This window comes from Cibotium barometz, chromosome 11 (assembly GCF_041138505.1).
Source record: "Cibotium barometz isolate CiBa-2024 chromosome 11, ASM4113850v1, whole genome shotgun sequence".
In the NCBI taxonomy this organism is placed as follows: domain Eukaryota; kingdom Viridiplantae; phylum Streptophyta; class Polypodiopsida; order Cyatheales; family Cibotiaceae; genus Cibotium; species Cibotium barometz.
Genome location: NC_141056.1, coordinates 2,708,377 through 2,727,857, shown reverse-complemented (window position 1 = coordinate 2,727,857; position 19,481 = coordinate 2,708,377). Strand labels below are relative to the sequence as shown.

The window sequence follows — 19,481 nt, the reverse complement described above, 5'->3', positions numbered from 1 at the left end:
AACTCTAGCCTTGATGTGTGCATTTACATCAAGCCCTGACCAAAGAAAGGTCCGAATAAGGCGACGAAGCTGGCCAATGCAGCCCTTATGAAAAATCGAGCACGAAGCGATAAACCAAGTCGTGGCTAGCAAAACTTGGTTAACCACCAAAGCTCTAGAGGCCAAGTCGAGCTTCCTCCTACTCCAGTGATGAAGTTTGCTTTTAAGCTTAAGAGCAATGGAGCAAACTGTTGTGCAGGGGAGATGTCAACGCCCACCTGACAACCAAGGTATCTGGCAGAGCATCCTCTCTCAATCCAAGTAAAACCAACATCTGTACCCCAATCTGCAAGAGGAGAATCACTGATCCAAAAACCAACTGACTTATGCCAATTGATAGTAGCTCCTGCTGCCAAACAAAAGGCCTCCAAGGCTGTCCGGAAAGAACATAAACAAGCATGTGAAGCCTCAAGGAACAACGCCGTATCATCTGCTAACACAGAGTCCAAAAACTCTTCCTCCGTGGATAAAGGCAGGCTGAGACCCACAACACTAGGGGCAGCCGGAAGAAACCTGCTCATAGCCTCAGCTACAATGAGGTACAGTGAAGGGGCGAGGGGAGAGCCCTGCCTCACTGAACGGGAAATCTGAAAACGCTTTCCGCGTCCCCCACAGGCTAAAACAGTGCTATGAGCCTCCCTGTATAGGCAAGACACCCCTCTGATCGAGTTTTGGGAAAACCCCATGTGTGCCTCAAATTCAGTAGAGCTATTAGGCTCTATGGTTTCATACATGCCAACCTTGAGGCGTCCTTCCATCCAGTCCATATCATTCCATAAGCTTGGGCTACTTTGGAGCAAAGTGCCAATAGGGTTTCCCTTGTATAGCTATGCAAGGAGAAAGGTGTCGTTATTTGCCTTGAGATGGTTTCAGGGAAACATTGTTTATGGCTCCCTTTATTGGGATGGATTATATCTATGGAGATTTCTTTCTTAGACGAGATTTATATAGATATTGGGCTTCACAAGCAATTTCTATGGACGAATCTGTCCAAGTTTACAGAGAAGAAATCTTTGGAGATCTCATGGATATGATGCTTTTATGGATAAAGTCCACCTCTACTCCAAGGGGTGTGGTTAGCACAGAGTATGTGGTAAGAGTTATGGTATACAAGGATTATGGTATACAGGTCTATGGATTCTTGGACTTCTTTTCTAGGAATTTGGATCCATCCTCAGGTTTATGGATTCTGCGGAATCTGGAGAAATTCCATCTTTGGATACCAGGTAGTGCCCTTCGAAAAATCCCAATCCACTCTGTCATAAGCTTTTTCAAAATCAAGAAAGAGAATGGCAAGAGGCTGCTGACTAGACTTTGCCCACTCGACAGCTTCCCAGAAAGAAAAAATGTTATCAAATATACTCCTTCCTTGGAGGAAACCATTCTGGGTATCATGGATAGTCCTTTGGAGAATCCGGCTGCAACCTTATACTCAAGGCTTTAGCTAAGATTTTATATGCAGATCCAAGAACGGTTATGGGCCTCCATTGCTTGATGTCAGTCTTGTCTCCACTCTTGGGGATAAGGTGAATCAGCTCCTCCATGAGGTATGGACGACAACCACATTTCCTGAAGGGCAACAGTGATAGCATCTCCAATATGATCCCAAAAAGGAATAAAGAAGGCGAGAGAAAGACCATCATCCCGTGGGCATGAACCCCTGGAAAGAGCGTGCAGTGCGTGAAGGAATTCATCCTTCGAGAAAGGGGCATCCAGTGAAGAACACATAGCATCATTAATGAGCCTGGGCATGCACTCCCAAACTTTCTGCCGTGCCACATCTCTCTGAGGAGAGGGCACCTCTGCAGTCAACAAAGATCGATAAAATTCTGAAGCAATACCCCTCACCTTATGGGGCTCAATCTGAACCTCACCCTATGAGTCCTGCAAGTACCTCACAGAATCCCTGCTATTGGAAGGCCTGTGTGCTAGAAAAAACTCTTTGTTGCATCTGCCACCCATCTGAGTCCAAAAGGCCTCGTTCGCATGAAAGGCGAACTCAGCCCTGCTGTCCATGGCTAACTGCAGCTCTGCTCTAACTGTGGTTAAGAGGTTTGTAATCCAAGTTGCATATGGGGTTTTTTCATGTTCCCTCTGAAGAGCAGCAATCCTACGGCTAATAGCTCTCTCCTTGTCTAGAGCCTCCTTCTTAGATAAGGCAGTGCTATGATAATGATGGCTGGTCCTCTCAAGAGCTAGCGCAATATTATGACGAGGATCAGGATCGTCACAAGATCTCCATATCTCTGTGATCTCAAGGGAAATGTCAGCAAGCATCAAGATAAAGAGAGTCAGGGATACGGACATGGGGAGAGGCAGAGCGAGCCCCAGGCTCCGTGAGACACAAAACGACGCGGCAATGATCGGATTTGGTGGTGCCAGGCATCATAGCAATGGTGCGTCCTCTATCCAAGGACCAATCATCCACATAAAACCTGTTGGGTTTTATGCTGTGTATGCACCTAGAGGAGTGCTAGTGATCATCAGGAGATTACTGGGGCACTTTTTACTTCAGTTAGTGGAGGTTTTTCCCCCCAGTTTAGCTTAGTTACACTTATAAACAGTTTATAAGTGTTTTGGTCCACCCGGCACATTTTATGGCCGGACATGTGAACACATCTTTTTAGGTCACTTTATTATGTGGCTATTGTACTTCACATTATCATCTGAATACACAACAAGAGTCGTGTTCTCTCTCTGCCTCTCCACGTTTGTATTTGCAGCACCTCCAAACCCTAACCGTAACAGCTGACAGCCTTCATTTGGTATCAGAGCCTCCAGGTTGCCCTTGCCCTGCCCGTACTCTTCAACACTGGTATCCGTACTGTTCAGTAGCTTTGTCTGCAACTGCCCGTACAGGTAAAGCTTCGCCTGCAAGAGTCCGCACACAGTAGCTGCTCGTTTAACTTCGCCGACAGCTATTGTCCTACTCCGTACACCAGTCCAGTACCCGTACTGTTCCCTATCTACGCAGACTGCGCCTCTGTACAAACCTGCGCAGGACAGTACTGTACTGTGGTCGCCCTGCTGTGATCTGCGCAGACAGCCGTACAGGCGACCTGCTGTGTAACTGGTCGCCCTGCTTCGTACAGTGCACAGTACAGAACACGACTGCAGCCGTACAGTCAACGTACCTGCACAGTACAGCTGACCAGAACCTGCTACGCACATCTGTCTACAGTCGCCTCCTGCTTCCGTGCTGTACCTACTCGCCCAGCTTTCATACTGCTTCCGTACCTGCTTCCGTACAGTACCAGTCGACTGTACCTGCACAGTACAGTCAACTGTACTTGTTCATTACAACTACCACAACCTACTCTGTACAACTGTGGTAAGCATTACAAGCTTTGAATTTTGGGCATTTTTATTTTCTCTGTGAAAATCTACAGGTAGATACAGGCAGACTTTCTTGCAAAGAAAACTCTACAGGTTTCTTGCAAGGTTTTGGGTGCAGTAATTTTGGGCATTTTGGCATTGTGTAAGCCATTTTTGCTGCTCTACTCAGTCAGTGGTGCATTGTGTTGCACATTGAGGTGCAGGCATATTTGGGTAAACTGTATTCAGTGGAGTACAGTTGCTTTCAGGGTTCTTGCTATTGGGTTTTTTGATACACAGGTACAACATTGTGCATAGGCATAATGGCAAATCAACAGCAGAGTGATGTATTCACGTATTTGTCTAAGGAAGACAATTTGGCGGCACGAATTACTCCTTGTGGAGTTTTATGCTGAAAAATGTGCTTGTGGCAAAAGGTCTTTGGGATTTTATTAGTGGTGATGAACCACGTCCAGGTCCATTGGCTCCAGAGACTCCTCCCCAAGAGGGTGCTCGTGGACGAGGACAACAGGTACAGGCTCCAGGTCAGCCATTGCCTGTTCAAAGAACAAATGCTCAGAAGACATGGGATGCCAGAGATGCACAAGCCTTGTCACTCATTGCATTGTCAGTACAGAGGTCTATTATACCTCATATTCGTTCAGCTGGCTCTTCACAGAATGCATGGGTGACTTTGGAGTAGATGTATGCTGCTCGTAATGAGGCTCGGATCTCATTTTTGAAAAGAGAGCTGGAAAATCAGAAAATGCATGAAGGAGATGATATGTCTAGTCACTTAAACAAGCTGCAGGATTTGAGAGAGCAACTCATCAATGTGGATGAGATTATTCCTGAGACACAGCTTGTGTCCACCATCTTGCACTCTTTGCCAAGATCTTACTTGGCTTTTCATACCTCTTTGAACCTCAGCATGAGGAATGCTGTTGAACCCCTCAAGTATCAGGAACTTGTTGCTCTCTTGCTACAAGAAGAGCAAATGAGGAAGAATATGAATTTGAACACAAGTGCTGAACAAGCATTTACTACAGGTCAAAAGGGGAAAGGCAAATCTCAGCCAAAGAGTTCAAATCAGAATTCAGGTGATGGTGGTTCATCTCAGGATACCAAGAAAGGTGATGGACAGCCCAAGAAGAAGGGCAAATGTCATTACTGTAAGAAGCCAGGTCACTACATCACAGAGTGTAGAAAGAGGATTGCCAAAGAGAAGGCAAAAGAATCCGGGATGTCTGTAAATGATGCCTTTAAAGCTCCTCCAGAGACTGCTTCTTTTGTTGAGGACAGGGATTACTGTTTGTATACATGCAGCTATGATGCCTCTTGGTCTTCACAGGCACTCAGTATGACAGAGCATGCATGTACTTGGTATTTTGATAGTAGTGCTTCAAAGCATATCACATCTCGCAGGGATTTGTTTTGTCATGTAGGCCCTGCCCCTGTTGGCAAAACTGTTCAGTGTGCCAACAATGCTTCATATCCAGTTCGTGGCATTGGGGAGATTCGGCTCACAGCCATTGATGGCTCTATTCTTCGCCTTACAGATGCCTTATATGTACCAAGGATAAAGAAGAATTTGTTGTCCATTTCTTCTTTAGCACATTGTGGTATGCAAGTTCCCTTTGATGATGACAAATGCATGGTCAGAGACAAAGCTAATGCTTTGACCTTGATGCTTACTGGTACATTATGTCATGGACTTTATAAGTTGGATGCATTTCAGCCAGTGGATCAGTCTGCTTATAATGCATTCACTCTTACTCCAGCTATGGTTGATGCGGAGTTATGGCATGCTCGCATGGGGCATGTAAATTTTGATAGTCTTATGCTTATGCAGCGACATAACATGTTTACAGACCTACCTCTCATGGAGAAACCTCCAGATCACATTTGTGAAGGATGTATTTTGGGAAAAATGCATAGGTTTTCCTTCCCACGTGATCAGGCTCTACGAGCAACTGCAAAGTTGCAGCTTATACACAGTGATCTTTGTGGTCCCATGCAGACGAAGTCATTAGGTGGGTGCTTCTATTTTGCTACATTTATTGACGACTTCTCTCGTATATGCTGGGTCTATCCTTTGACACAGAAATCACAGGTATATGATGCATTTTTGGCCTTTGTAGCACTTGCTGAAACAGAGTCAGGATGCAAGGTTAAGACTCTCCGTTTTGACCGAGGGGGGGAATATATGTCACACATGTTGAATTTCTTTCTTGAGAGTAGAGGTATAAAACATCAGTATACTACTCCTTATACTCCACAACAGAATGGGGTTGCAGAAAGGAAGAATCGGTCACTCATGGAGATGGCCAGATGTATGCTAAAAGCAAAGAGGCTACCACATATCTTTTGGGTGGAAGCTGTCATGTGTGCTTGTCATATTTTGAATCGATGTCCCACAAAGGCATTGGTTTCCATTACTCCTTTTGATTCTTGGCATGGCCGCAAGCCTTCGGTATCACATTTTCGTATCTTTGGGTGTCTTGCATATGCACACATGCCCAAAGAGTTGAGGAGGAAGTTGGATGATAAAGCCACAAAATGCATTTTTGTTGGGTATAGCCGTGAGAGCAAGGGCTACCGGTTATATGACCCACTATCCAGGAAGATATTCACTAGTCGGGATGTGATTTTTGATGAAAAATCAGAAATATCCATGGCTGGTTATGATGCAAATCAGGCTGAAAATGATGTGTTTGAAGGTCTACTACCTATGGAGTGTCATTCCACAGTTGGTGATCCAACTCATGAGGGTACAGGACAGCCAGCAAATCATGAAGGTGGTGCAGAAATTCAGCAGCAAGTTGAGCCAGAAGCTGAACCAAATATGGGGCAGCAGGCACCACAGGTCAGACACATACCTAGATGGTATTTGAGGACATTACAGGACAGCCATTTAGAGGGTCCTCTTGTTGGTCGTACTCGTAGGGAGACATGGACCAATGAGCATGCACACATCATGGATTTGAATATGGTTATGGCATCCAGTTTACAGGATGATGATGAGCCTGATTCATTTGTGGATGCACGAGACAATGTGCATTGGAACAAAGCCATGCAGGATGAGCTTGATTCTATTAAAAGGAATCAAACATGGGATTTGGTTGATCTGCCCAAAGGCAAGAAAGCAATTGGTACTAAATGGGTCTATAAGTTGAAAACACATGCAGATGGATCCATTGATAGGTACAAAGCCCGTCTAGTTGCAAAGGGCTATGCACAGAAGAAGGGCATTGATTATGAGGAGACATTTGCTCTTACATCCCGTATGTCGACACTTAGGTGTGTCATTGCATTGGCTGCACATCGTGGTTGGGTTGTTCACCAGTTGGACATAAAGACTGCTTTCCTACACATGGGGACCTCGAGGAGGAAGTTTATGTGTATCAGCCCATAGGTTTTGCAGAACATGGTCATGAAGGGAAAGTATGCAGGCTGAAAAAGGCCTTGTATGGTTTGAAACAAGCTCCACGAGCTTGGTATGCAAAGATAGATGCTTTCCTACTCACTCAAGGATTTGTGAACAGTCCATCAGAAGCCACTTTGTACGTAAAGAAGAAGAGAAAGATCTGTTGGTCATCAGTCTTTATGTAGATGATCTCTTGCTCATGGGATCAAATGATGACAAAATTGCAGCTTTTAAAGAGAGACTGCATCAGACATTTGACATGTCTGATTTGGGGCTTGTACACTACTATTTGGGCATACAGTTTGTGCAGGATAGCAGAGGCATTGGGTTGTTGCAATCTCGGTATGTTGCTAAACTTCTGGAGAAGTTTAAATTTCAGGATTGCAAGCCTATTAGCACTCCTATGGAGCCAGGGATGAAACTGTCACCACAAGATGACAGTATTTCCTTTGAAGCCACTACATATGCTCAGGCTGTTGGGTGCCTTATTTACTTGTGTACTACACGGCCAGATATTCAGTATGCAGTCTCTCAGTCGAGCAGATTCATGCACAGCCCGCAGTTGTCACATTGGCAAGCTGTGAAGCGTGTATTCCGATATTTGCAGGGTACCTTGTCTCTTGGATTGCTTTATCCTGAGGGGGGTGACATGCAGTTATACGCTTACAGTGATTCAGATTGGGCTGGTGATTTTGATACCAGACATTCCACTAGTGAAAATTGTTTCTTTCTTGGCTCTGCATGCATTTCTTGGCTAAGCAAGAAACAGACCACAGTGGCCACTTCGTCTTGTGAGGCAGAGTACAAAGCAGCCTACACTACTACTGTTGAGTGTGTTTGGTTGCGTAGTCTCATGACTGATATGGATATTTCAGTGGAGGAGCCTACACCTATCTATACTGATAGTCAGAGTGCCATTGCTGTGGCCAGGAATCCTGTGTTTCATGCTCGCACGAAACACATTGAGATTCACTATCATTTTGTTCGGGAGAGACTCTAGGCAAGTGATATCAGTCTCATCTACTGTCCTACAGATCAGAATGTGGCAGACATCTTCACCAAGGCATTACCACGTCCGAAATTCGAAGCATTCCACACTGCTTTGAATTTGTTTCCTTTTGGTGGATGATGTACAGTGATCACATATCACTCTAGGGGGGTTTGTTGGGTTTTATGCTGTGTATGCACCCAGAGGAGTGCTAGTGATCATCAGTAGATTACTGGGGCACTTTTTACTTCAGTTGGTGGAGGTTTTTTCCCCCCAGTTTAGCTTAGTTACACTTATAAACAGTTTATAAGTGTTTTGGTCCACCCGGCACATTTTATGGCCGGACATGTGAACACATCTTTTTAGGTCACTTTATTATGTGGCTATTGTACTTCACATTATCATCTGAATACACAACAAGAGTCGTGTTCTCTCTCTGCCTCTCCACGTTTGTATTTGCAGCACCTCCAAACCCTAACCCTAACAGCTGAAAGCCTTCAAAACCTGTCCAGACGTGCAAAGATGCTCTCATCCTCGCTCCTGCGGTTATGCCAAGAGAAAGATAAGGAATTTTCCCTTCTCTGGAAATCATCCTCTGTCCAGCAATCCCTACCAAAAAAGGAAAGCGTGAACCTCTCCCATGAGGTTCGCTCCAAAGGGTGTAAACCCCCTTCGCGTCCACCCTTCTTGTCAGAAGGTTGCTCAACCATATTAAAATCTCCTCCCACTATCCAATGATTAACCTGGGGAATGACATTTGTAATGGTGTCCCAAAAGGCCACCCTTTCACCTCTCACGTTAGGTGCATAGATATTCAAGATTCCCAATTTCTGACCCTCATGCATGATCAAGATCCATTGCGCTCTAGCAGGGATGATAACACCGTGCCCAATAACATGAGGTATAATAGATGCTGCCACTGAAATACGAAAGCCCCCTCTAGTCCCAATTGCCGACGACCAGAAGGTGCGGCCAGAAAGCATCTTACCAGTTTTGCCACACTGAGATCTATCCAATTTGTGTTGCTGCAACAAAAGCACATCCATAGACCCTCCTGTAATAGCAGGGTGAAGCTGGTCCTTTAGAAGGCGCTTCCTACCACGGGTGGGGAGCCCTCCAAGGTCCTCAACATTCCATGAGACGATTCTCATGGAAGAGAAGAGGGTTTGACCCCCGATCTAAGAAGATGATGGGCAGCCTGGGGACGCCTCTCATAATGCTGGAGGACGGGAAAATCCACGGGGCAAAGTCCACTGACATGCCCTTGTCCGAGGCAAGGTTGATTCCGTACGTACGTACGGATCCGTACAGTACGGTACGGTACCGTGCAGTACGGATCCGTACGGAAACTTTTAAAAAAAATAATAAATGGTGTGGCGTGGCGAAACGCGTGTGGCGACCATGCGCTTGTGGATAAGCGACCAAATTTTGGGCATTTGTGAATACTTGCACAATCGTGTGTACCTGCAAAACTCTGCAGAGTAACTTCTTCGCTCTTCTTCGCTCTCTCTCACGCCCAGGCTTCATCATGCCGCGCAAGACTAACCCGAACTGGGCAACCCACACCAATGTCGTGAGGGTTGTTAACACCCCTTCTCAGCACGGGTCAGGTACTCGGCTATGGGCATGCAAGTATTGCGGGGAGCAGTACACTAGCACCATAACTCGCATCATCAAGCACATGACAAGTATCGGGTGCACCAATCAATGTGGTCCATGTGATAAAATACCACAAGCTGTGAGGGACCAATTGATTGTGGAGAATTGTCCTGCAATGGGTGGTGCAAGCAGTGTTAGAGGTGGTGAAAGTACGCAAGATGCTCTCCATGATGCTTTTATTGGAGATGTTACAGGTTCAGGTACAGTAGATGAGGGTGAAAGTCTTTCGGCTTCAGCCCAATCCACCACAGGCAGGAAGAGGGCACGTATTGCTGATGATGAGGACCTCCTGCCACAAGATGCGAGGGGTACAGGGGAGGCATCAAAGCAATCCACTCTGCGTTCTTGTATCTCATCACAAGCTTGGGTAAAGGAGCGGCAAAGGGTGGCAGAAATGGAGATTTGTCGTACTCTTATTGAGTGTAATATATCCTTCAATGTGTTAAGGACAGACCAATGGAAAAGAATGGTGAAAGCAATTGCGCAGGTAGGGCCTACTGAGACATGGACAGGTCTTCAGTATACGAAGATGCGTACATCCATGTTGGATGAGCAGAAGGCCTTGATAGACAAGGTGCTCACACCTGTGAAAGTAGGTTGGCAGGAGTTTGGATGCACTATTATTTCAGATGGGTGGGCAGACATTCGCAAGAGGCACATAATCAATATCCTTGTGTCATCTTGCTTGGGCACCTATTTCTTGCGTGCCGTGGATGCAGGGAGAGCAGGCGACAGGATCACAGGGGAGTTCATTTATGGCCACATTCGACAGGCTATCCTTGAGGTTGGGGAGGACAATGTTGTGCAGGTGGTGACCGACAACGCCTCTAACTGCAAGGCAATGGGTCAAATGGTCGAGGCAGAGTTTCCACATATAGTGTGGACTCCATGTGTTGCCCATTGTCTTGATTTACTCCCTTATACACACTAAGATTCGGAATCGCCTTAGTACTTCTCAATTAGAGAAGTTGGTGTATTGCAGAGCTAACATGAGGCTCGTGCGAAGCTACCATGCTTTGGGGTCACCGAAGCAGGTATAAATTGAAATTTGGACTCAAGAAGAACTTAGAAGTAGAAATTTTTTTCTAGTTCAATGAATATCCATTGTCCAAATATGCAATTTGTGGCATGTTTAAACAGGTTGATCCAACACTACTCAAAATGGTAGATGAACCCAGCCCGGAGCTTGTGGATTGGCAGATTAGAGATGAGCAAGAGGAGATTTTGAGAGCTTTACATAGAGAGCTTGAGAGCGTGGATCGTTGTGTGACCCGCTCACGTGCACGATCTCTCAGCATTCCTCTACGCCCGGCAGCTCCAGATCCAGGCTCTGCGAGACGAGAGAGCATTCGCAGGGGAAAGCTTCCAGTTCGTTGCACCCAGCAGAGGCGTGCAAAAGAGGCTGTCGAACTCATTCACACTCAGATTCCCGAGGCACATGACGAGGATGCACTGCAGCTTGTTGCTGCTGAGCCAGAGTTCGATGAAGAGGGCAATGGTATCAATGATGGAGGCATGCTCTCTTCAGAAGACTCATCATCTTCATCTGATGATGAGATTTGAGACTCTTGCGTCTAGACTCTAGAGTCTAGACAACTGTAGTGTTTCATTGTTTTGCTTTTTGCACTTGTGGACCAGGACATGTGCTGGCAGCTGTAGACATGATATTTGTACTCTCTTTTATCATCTATGACTTTCATGGTTCTTGCTTATATCACTATGACTGTTAACATGAGGTATTGTGTAATGGGCTTGGTAACTGATAATTGATTTAAACTTTAAGTAATGAGGTTCAGTCTTTATTTTAAGTATTTTGGTTGCTATGTCTACAAAATATTCAGGTTTCTAGGACTGTTTACAAATGGTACGTACTGCTTAAAATTTGTTCCGTACAGAAGTACGTTCCGTACGTACTGATAGCGTGCCGTACACTACGTACCTTACCACCTTGGTCTGAGGCCCTGCACAGTACCTGCATATGTATGAGAAACCTGTTCGCCCTGCGGGGCATCAAGGTAAATGGCATCATGCTGTAAATCCTGCAATACATGATCCCCACTGTGCTAAACGTCCTGCACATCGCCCCCTCCAAGTAGAGAGGACTCAACAAAATCATCTTGATCTGAGATATCATCTCTCTGCAAAGATATATCAGCTGACACATCCCTCTGACCAGAAACATCATCTATCCGTACATGATCCGAGGAAGCCTTCTCATCAATCGCACCAGGGGGGCGGGCGTCAGAGATAGCTCGCCACACCTGGCGGACTGAAGGATGGGAAGGAACCAAGGGAGGTGGCACCTAAGGAGCACGCTTATGAGGCCTCCTGTGACGTCGAGCCCGAGGACAATCTCGAGCAAAGTGACCCTGTTTTGGTGACAAACCCGGCACTGATCGGGTTTACCTGCAATCTCCGTACGTTGCTTCAAAGGGCCACAAGGGCCCGGAAGCAAAACATAGTCCTCAAAGAGCTCAATGTCACGGGCAAGAACCATGACCCTGGGGAAGCATGCGCCGAGGTAGTGACCACGTGGGCAGAAGATGTCGGCAAGGCGTGAAGTGGGGGCACTTGAAGAACCAGCCCAAAGGCAGACCCGATGGCCTCTAACATAGGCCAATATGCACGAGGAAGACCTGGGAATCTGAGAGTAATCGGGAAACGCTTCCGGTCTTCCTCAAGAGGGTCAAAATAGTTGGAGTAGGGAAGAAAGAATATCTTCCTCGGGCCCAATGGCAAAGGGCTGCCCTTCAAAACCTCTGAGGCTGCGTCCTCAGAATCAAAATCCACGTGGAAGAAACCTCTTCCAAGCAACCTGACATCTCGAAAGTGTAGAGCGAGGTCGGAGGGCAGAGCCGCCAGGACCCAATCCCGAGCCCGGAGACGGGACGGGTGAGATCCAAAGATTCTGGCCATGAGGGTCGTTTTGGAGTCTTTCTCTATTTCGGCGTAGAGGACCGCAAGCATTGCAGCAAGTTGGGAAGGTTTGGATCGGCTGATCCACAGAGAGAGAGGTTTAAGATAGGGGTTGCTTTATGGTTGGAGGATTATGGGGCTCGTACACCAGAGCTTCAATCATTGGCGATAAGGATCATGTCTCAAGGTACAAGCTCCTCTCCGATATAGCAACTATGGAGTGTGTTTGACCATGTTGCATCCAAGAAGAGGAACAAATTTGGGACAAAACAAGTCAATGACTTGATTTTTGTAAGTGCTAGTTTGCGCTTGCTTGGTGATATGGCTTCTCCCAAACCAAAGAAGTCTATATTGCTTGATGAGGAGTCCGCGGATGATGAGACACATGGACTTGCAGATCCTGGTCAAGATGGGATTGAAGATTTGGATGCTTCAGATGTTGGTCTTGATGATATGGCTTTCTTGGATGACATAGATGATAGTCTCCATGATGGCATCACGGGCAGTAGCCATGCATGATATCTCCTTACTATTTGCATGTCACCTTGAGGCTTGGACTCTGGACTTGGGTTGTTTCTTTAATCTAGGCCGTGGGCCACATTTTGTGCTTTTTGTCACTTATGTCATGTATGATGTAGGCTAATTTATTTTGACTTGTGAGATCTGTTCAGTGTTAGTATCTAGCCATGCAAATTGTGGTGCACTAGACTTTAGTGTGTCTCTGATTTGGTTATATAAATGAGCATTGTATGTTAAGATTTATTGTCATTTCTAGGAATTATCTAGGTCGTTCCCTGTTTCCGTTCCCCCTCGTTCCCGTTACCCCTTTTTCTCGTTCGCGTTCCCCTGGTGGTGCTTTTGTTCCGTTCCCGTTCCCGTTCCCGTTCCGTTGCTACTATGCCATGGGGTCTCGGGTGTCGAGCTCTGCATAACTCAATGGCTCTGTCCAGTGTCACACCTCTCGGCTGAGCTCCTGGGTATGGAAGAAGTCGGTGAGAGCTCTCTATGGTGCAGGTCCTCGAGCAAGTACAACTGATATGGATCTCACTAAGGACTCCCTATGTCTACGGAGCTCTAGAAGAAAAACCCACCTCGGAAGAGACAGTGGAACCTTCCCCAAATCTCATAGTATACAGGGCATCGACATATGTAATGATCATCTGTCTCGAGCTCTGTGTGACAGAGTTGGCATATCCTATCCTCTAGTGCGACCACCCTAGGCCCATATCTGGCAGTCTCCACTCTCAGTTGGTGGGACGAGGTGCGGATCTGGCCGATCGCACATCTCACCGCAAAGGATAGGTGTGTGTCCATGCAGCATGGGCCGATGATGAAACCATTCTCTGTCAGGCATAGGAGATGATCTTTGTGGAAGGATGATCTTTGTGGAAGGCCATCTAGTAGTCCTTAGAGAGAGAGAAAGAAAGAAAGAAAAAAATATATATTCCTGTCTACAGAAGATCCCAAGGGCAATCAGATCAAAAGTAATACAATGGTACCATGGATATACTGAGCCATGGAAAACTGAAAGAAAAATAAAATGAAAACATCTAACAGTACATGTGATCAGCAGATGATCCTGTGTAAAGTGAGATATAATGTGATCAGCTAATGACGATACCCGCCTCGGCAAGAACCGATCTCAGGGTGGAGTGAATTTCAGGCCTCTATGATGGGAGCGTGACATGTCGGTAGAGAACCTCACGAATCCAACTCTGTGTGGTGGAGGGTCCTGATGCTCTGAGTCAGGGACATCTGGCTCGCAGAATGGATCGAGCTCTCTCACTAAGAACTCCTCTGGGACGTGGAGCTAGAGCATGGGTACTAGTGGTGGGCTCTGATGCCGTAGTAGAGGAACTGTTGTAGGCAATGGATTCCGATGTGGATGTATGTACCATTGAGAAATCTGTGATGGCTCTCTGTGAGGCGTCCTATCAAACTCGGGGCTGTCTCTCAGCATGCTGCCTCAACACTACATCCCTCTGTCCTCTGAGCTCCATCAAGTACATGCCCAAGCACCTTTGATCCTCACATTGTATCACCCGTGTGAGTGGTCCGAATCCCTCTCGAAAGAGGTAATGGAATCTCCCCTGTATCTCATAGTAAGCCGAGCAACTGAGTATATAATGGTCATCATCCTCTAGTGCTCCTATGATGCATATTGTGCATGTCCTCTCCTCATCTGGGATATCCTTAGCTCTACCAGTCTGTACTCTGAGGTGGTGGTAGGATACCCTGAGCTGGCCGATCATGATATGCAATGCATGTGACATGTGTATCTGTATGTATCCCAGGATCTCAAAGAATCCATCCTCAGAAGTGATCTCAGTAGAACTCACACTTCTACGGAGACACCCATGTCTATTGTATGTGTAGCCCAAGTACATCTAACCAAATGGTCCGATTGGTCTCCTGACGTGAGAGATCAAGGTATGGGGAATCCAATCTATACTCAAACGGGGGGAGATGGCCCATCTGTATGCCATGTGCATGAAACCACGCGACTACCTCAGAGTACCATGCATGCGTCGGTAATGGGCCTATGAGACCAGAGTGATACAACAATTTCCATGGCATATCTCATCATGGAATGGAAAATAAAACAGAAAGAAAACATAAACATAGCTCTCTCACTGGGGTAATACAAAATTGTCCATGAAAACTCCTCATGAAATACTAAGAACATAGAAACATGAGAGCAACATCAGTTCCGAGTAGATGGTACACCAGTCTCCAAAATATCAAGCATGGTTGGCACTTGCAGCCAAACAAAACATATCCGAGGACCGCCAAGCTCCCCAAACCCTGACCTGTGACCCTCCGCCTCTGTGGCTGCTTCGCCCCCTCCTTCCTCCGCCTCCCTTCCTTCCTCCATCGCTGCGCCCCTCCGCCTCTGTGCCTGCTTCGCCCCCATCCACACTCCGCCTCCCATCCTTCCTCCATCGCCATTCGCCCCTGCCTCTGCCCGCCCTTCTTCGATCTCCAGTTTGCGCTGTTTCGCCTCCCCTCCTCTCCCCGCCTCCTTCCTCCGCCTCTTCCCTCTGCGTAGCCCTGTTGTGTTGCCCTTCCCCCACCTGTCTTCGCCTTTGCGTCCAGCCATCTCCCCCGTGCTTCCCTTTCCTTTTTGCTTTTCCCTTTTCCACCCTCCCTTCCTTTCCTCCGCCTCCTTGCCTACCTCTTCCCCTTGGTTCGGATTGCTCCTCATCCGGGTTCAAGTCGGTCTTTTTCTTTGATTAGCTTCATGGCTATATTTCTCATCAGACAAGCCCATTTCCCCTCCTTTCTCGATCATTCGGTCAGCCCCCTCAGAAACCTTGCCAATGCATGGCTCATGTCCATCTGCAATCCGCATCAAGCGCATGATCGGCTTCATCATAGCATTGATAGTGTTGACTTCATCCCAAAATGTGAAGTCTTGTATGGTTCTTGCAACCTCTATGCCGGCTCTTGACTGAGAAAGAGCCCATCCCATCCACTCATTGCATACAACCAAGTGCTTCAAAGGCAAGTGCACTTTGGATAACCTCTTCATCATGAGAAAGTTATTACAAAAGCGTGTCTCTGAGTACATCATTCAATAAGTTGCTCAAACAATGAGCAAAGCATGGACTAAATGTGATATGCGGATACCTGTCTTCAAGCTTAAGACCAGCTGCTCTATTTGTTGCCTCACCATCAACTAAGAACTGAATAACATTCTCTGGTCCAACCTTCTCAATAGCTTCGGCCCACTCTTCCACAAGCCGATCTGCAGTTTTTCTAGTCCTTGAAGCATCATGTGAGGAAATGAATTGCATTCTTCCTCGAGAATAAGCAACCATGCCATGAATGGACCTTTTTCGAGTATCACTCCAACCATCTGCAATAAGTGACACACCATTCTTTGCCCAACTTTCATGCACAGACTCTAAAGCACATTCAATTGCAGCTTTCTCCTTTTGCAACAAGGTGGTGTGTAGTGTCTCATACGAAGGTGGCTTGTATGTTGGGCCATACTGTGCAATCTCCTGGACCATTTCAATGAAACATGGAAACCTGGCAACATTGAATGCTACATGATCATGATAAAAGAACCTTGCAACGGCTGCATCTACCCTCTCTTTCTTGCGGGGATCCCAAGCTGCTCCCAAGGTTTGCTGCTCGCCGGAGCTTGCACCCATAGACTGCGAATCTTGGGAAAATTCCAATATCCCAAGTCCTCCATACTGTTGTCCATCTCCCAAGTTTACATCTTCCCCATGTCTACTGAAGTAAGATGCATCAATTGCCGGTTTCTTTCGTGCACATGCTTTCTCCTCTTCACTTGGGTACTTTGCCAAAAGCTCTCTACGCATTTCAAGTGTTGTCCCTTGGCATTTGTTCACTTGTGCTTTTTCATTGTTTACATGGCATAGATGTGCTCTCACATGGTTTGCTCCTCCTGAATTCTCTTTGTTACATTACTTGCATTTCCATCGTGTTGCACCTCCCTTTGATGAATACCTTTCTAGCCTTTCAACCTCGTCCCACCAAGTAGCATTCGAAGCCTATTGCTTTGAACCCGAGTAAGCCATGATTTTTGCAAATTCAGGCAAAAAGTTGAATAGACTTTCAAAGTTAACCATTACAATGAGTCCTTTTTCTGTCTATTGTTTAATGGGGAGAGATTGTGCAGTCCAGATTGTGACATAGGTAATTTTTAAAACACCAAAAGTTCAAACAGAGAAAGAGAGAGAAGAAAGAGAAAAGCTTGCTGCCTTGCCTTGAAAAGATGTAAACTGTTGAACTTGAGTCTTGATCACTCCGTTGCACAGGGCCCAGGCAAGTTGCACTGTTGCGGCTTGCAGGCTGGTACCAGGCACAGTGTTAGTGTACTACCATTGTAGACTTGTAGACTGTAGTAGAATGTAGTGTACAGTCACCAGTGTACACTATACACGGCAAGGGCTGGGGGCCTGGAGGCTGGGGCGACTCAGGACTGGCTAGCAGCTACAGCAGCAGGCTGTAGGTCAGCTAGATGTACTGCCTAGTACAGAACAGTACGGGCAGGCAGGCATGTGACAGCAGTACAGGGCCATAGGTGACAGGCAGGCTGCAGGTCGGCGACAACAGTACGGGCGTCGGGCAGGCTGTAGGCCAGGGACATCAGTACGGGTGAACTTTCGAAAAGCGGCGGGCAAAAGGCGATAACAGTACGGGCGTCGGGCAGTACGTTTCTCTTTAAAAAAAAAATCCACATTATCGTTCCCACGTGGGGGAACGGCAGCCCACCGTTCCATCTCGCGTTCCACTAGCGTTCCCTGGCGTTCCACGGCTGTTCCGCCACTTGATCGTTCCTGACCCCCGTTTCCATCGATCCCTTCATGCTGGCCATGGGGGAATGCGTTCCACCGTTCCCTATGGGGGGAAACGGGGTTCCCCTGCTACTATGCCCCATGGCCCTTGCCCACGACCACGGCCACGCCACCACAGGAGGATTTGTGCCATCATCTTCCATCATTGTAGGACTAGCTCCCACCGGCTTTGTTCTACCACCTTGAGCAGCATGTCACAGCAGCCCATGAGGGATGTATTAGGGTGTTATGAGAGCTCTCTGCTCATGTCCGTAGATCAGATTTTATAGCTCTAGATTTTTGTTATCTTTCTTTATTACTATTTTGTACCCAAAATGATGTACTTCATGGATATGATGTAACCTTTTGGTCTCATAGGTCATTTTGGCCTTTTGAAGACGTTAATACAAGTTTCTTTCTTTCTTTCTTTCTTTCTCTCTTGCCTATCCATCTCTTCTAATTTAAGTTCTCCTTGCCTCTCTATTACAATGACAGGGGAGAAGAATGAAGCCTTCAATGTGCATGTAGAGAAAGCGTTCAATGTGCATGCTATCCATGTAGAGAAAGCTGATGGAAAGTTCAAGTCATGTAGGTGGACTTGTAAGTATTGTGGCAAACAATACACAAGTGGAGTTACTAGGCTTCTCCAACATCTCGGAAAGGTGGGGGGGCCAGTTGCACCATGCAAGCAAGTACCCTAGCTATATCCGATGAGACCTTCAACAATATCAAAGGTGGATTGGGTGCTTACCGTGATAGTGGTAGAAGCTCAAGTGCGGATGATGAAGTCATTTCCGTGCCTTGTGATACATCCTCCCCGGCTGCCTCTGTTGGTGTCACCTCTGCCGGTGCCATCTTTGCCTCCTCAAAGAGGCAAAGGTTTGAGTCTCCCATGAGGCAAGCTACTCTTGCCCAAGCCATTGGGGGTGTCTCTTCTTCTCTATCACATCTCAGAGAACGACAACTTTTAGCGGATATAGAGATTGCAAGCACCATTATTGAGTGCAATCTCTCATTCCATGTGCTCAAGGTAGATCAATGGAAGTCAATGGTGAAAGCCATTGCAAATGTGGGCCCATGTGAAGGTGGACTGGCATCGCCTATCATGACATGCGCACAAAGAGGCTTGTGGATGAGAAGGATAGAATCGATGGATCTCTCAATCCGCCCGGTGCGGGCGGCATGGTGCAAGTATGGATGTAGCATCCTCTTTGACGGATGGAGTGATCGGAAGAAGAGAGGCATCATCAACATATTTGACTCTTGCCCTCTTTGCGCATACTTTGTGTGGGGCGTGGATTCCGGAAAGGCAAGATGAAAACATCAGGCACATTTATATATTGCCATATTAAGCTAGCCATCATTCAGAGGATCATTAATCAATATCCATCTCTCATCTCCTCAAACACAAAGAAGGATGTCTCCCATGAAATCTGATACCCAAGCTGAATGCAAGCTTCCATTAAACCGATGTATAAATAGATGTAGGGCTTGGTATTTTAATGTTAGAAGCTCTGGATACTTTGATGTAAAGAATTTTAGTCAATATATATATATATATATCTTTTGATCCAAAAAAAAAGCCTAACTTAGCAATGGTATCAGAGCCCAAGGTTCAAATTACCTTGTTGAGCCGTGCACAATAGCTCGAATTTTTCTCATACATCCTCACGACCCTATACATGTCCATACATCCTCATCACACGACCATGTACATTTCCATACATCCTCACGACCTCGTATATCCTCACGAGTGTATGTGTGTCTAGTTGTGCCACATTAGCATTCTAGCATACGATCGTCGTGCTATTCGACTGCACATATG

The 19,481-nt window shown here is 46.5% G+C and overlaps 3 protein-coding genes across 3 annotated transcripts in view; all 3 read left to right on the top strand.

Annotated features, from left to right (window-relative positions):
* Positions 1 to 19,481, top strand: part of THO2 — a 255,820-nt gene that overhangs the window by 137,003 nt on the left and 99,336 nt on the right. The gene's annotated exons all lie outside the window — the stretch shown is intronic.
* LOC147633662 (uncharacterized) lies at positions 9,154 to 10,359 on the top strand. Its single transcript, XM_086804469.1, has one exon. The coding sequence runs from the start codon at positions 9,298 to 9,300 to the stop codon at positions 10,357 to 10,359; it is 1,062 nt and encodes a 353-aa protein (XP_086660595.1). The 5' UTR covers positions 9,154 to 9,297.
* On the top strand, positions 10,347 to 11,163 carry LOC147633661 (uncharacterized). The gene is made up of 2 exons (XM_086804633.1): positions 10,347 to 10,462; positions 10,569 to 11,163. The coding sequence occupies exons 1-2, from the start codon at positions 10,418 to 10,420 to the stop codon at positions 10,989 to 10,991; spliced, it is 468 nt and encodes a 155-aa protein (XP_086660759.1). The 5' UTR covers positions 10,347 to 10,417; the 3' UTR covers positions 10,992 to 11,163.

Excerpts from the sequence above, each read along its gene's own strand:
- LOC147633662 (XM_086804469.1), top strand. The coding sequence starts at position 9,298 with ATGCCGCGCAAGACTAACCCGAACTGGGCAACCCACACCAATGTCGTG.
- LOC147633661 (XM_086804633.1), top strand. The coding sequence starts at position 10,418 with ATGAGGCTCGTGCGAAGCTACCATGCTTTGGGGTCACCGAAGCAG. Across the intron at positions 10,463-10,568 it reads CTTTGGGGTCACCGAAGCAG|GTTGATCCAACACTACTCAA; the intron begins GTATAAATTGAA and ends ATGTTTAAACAG.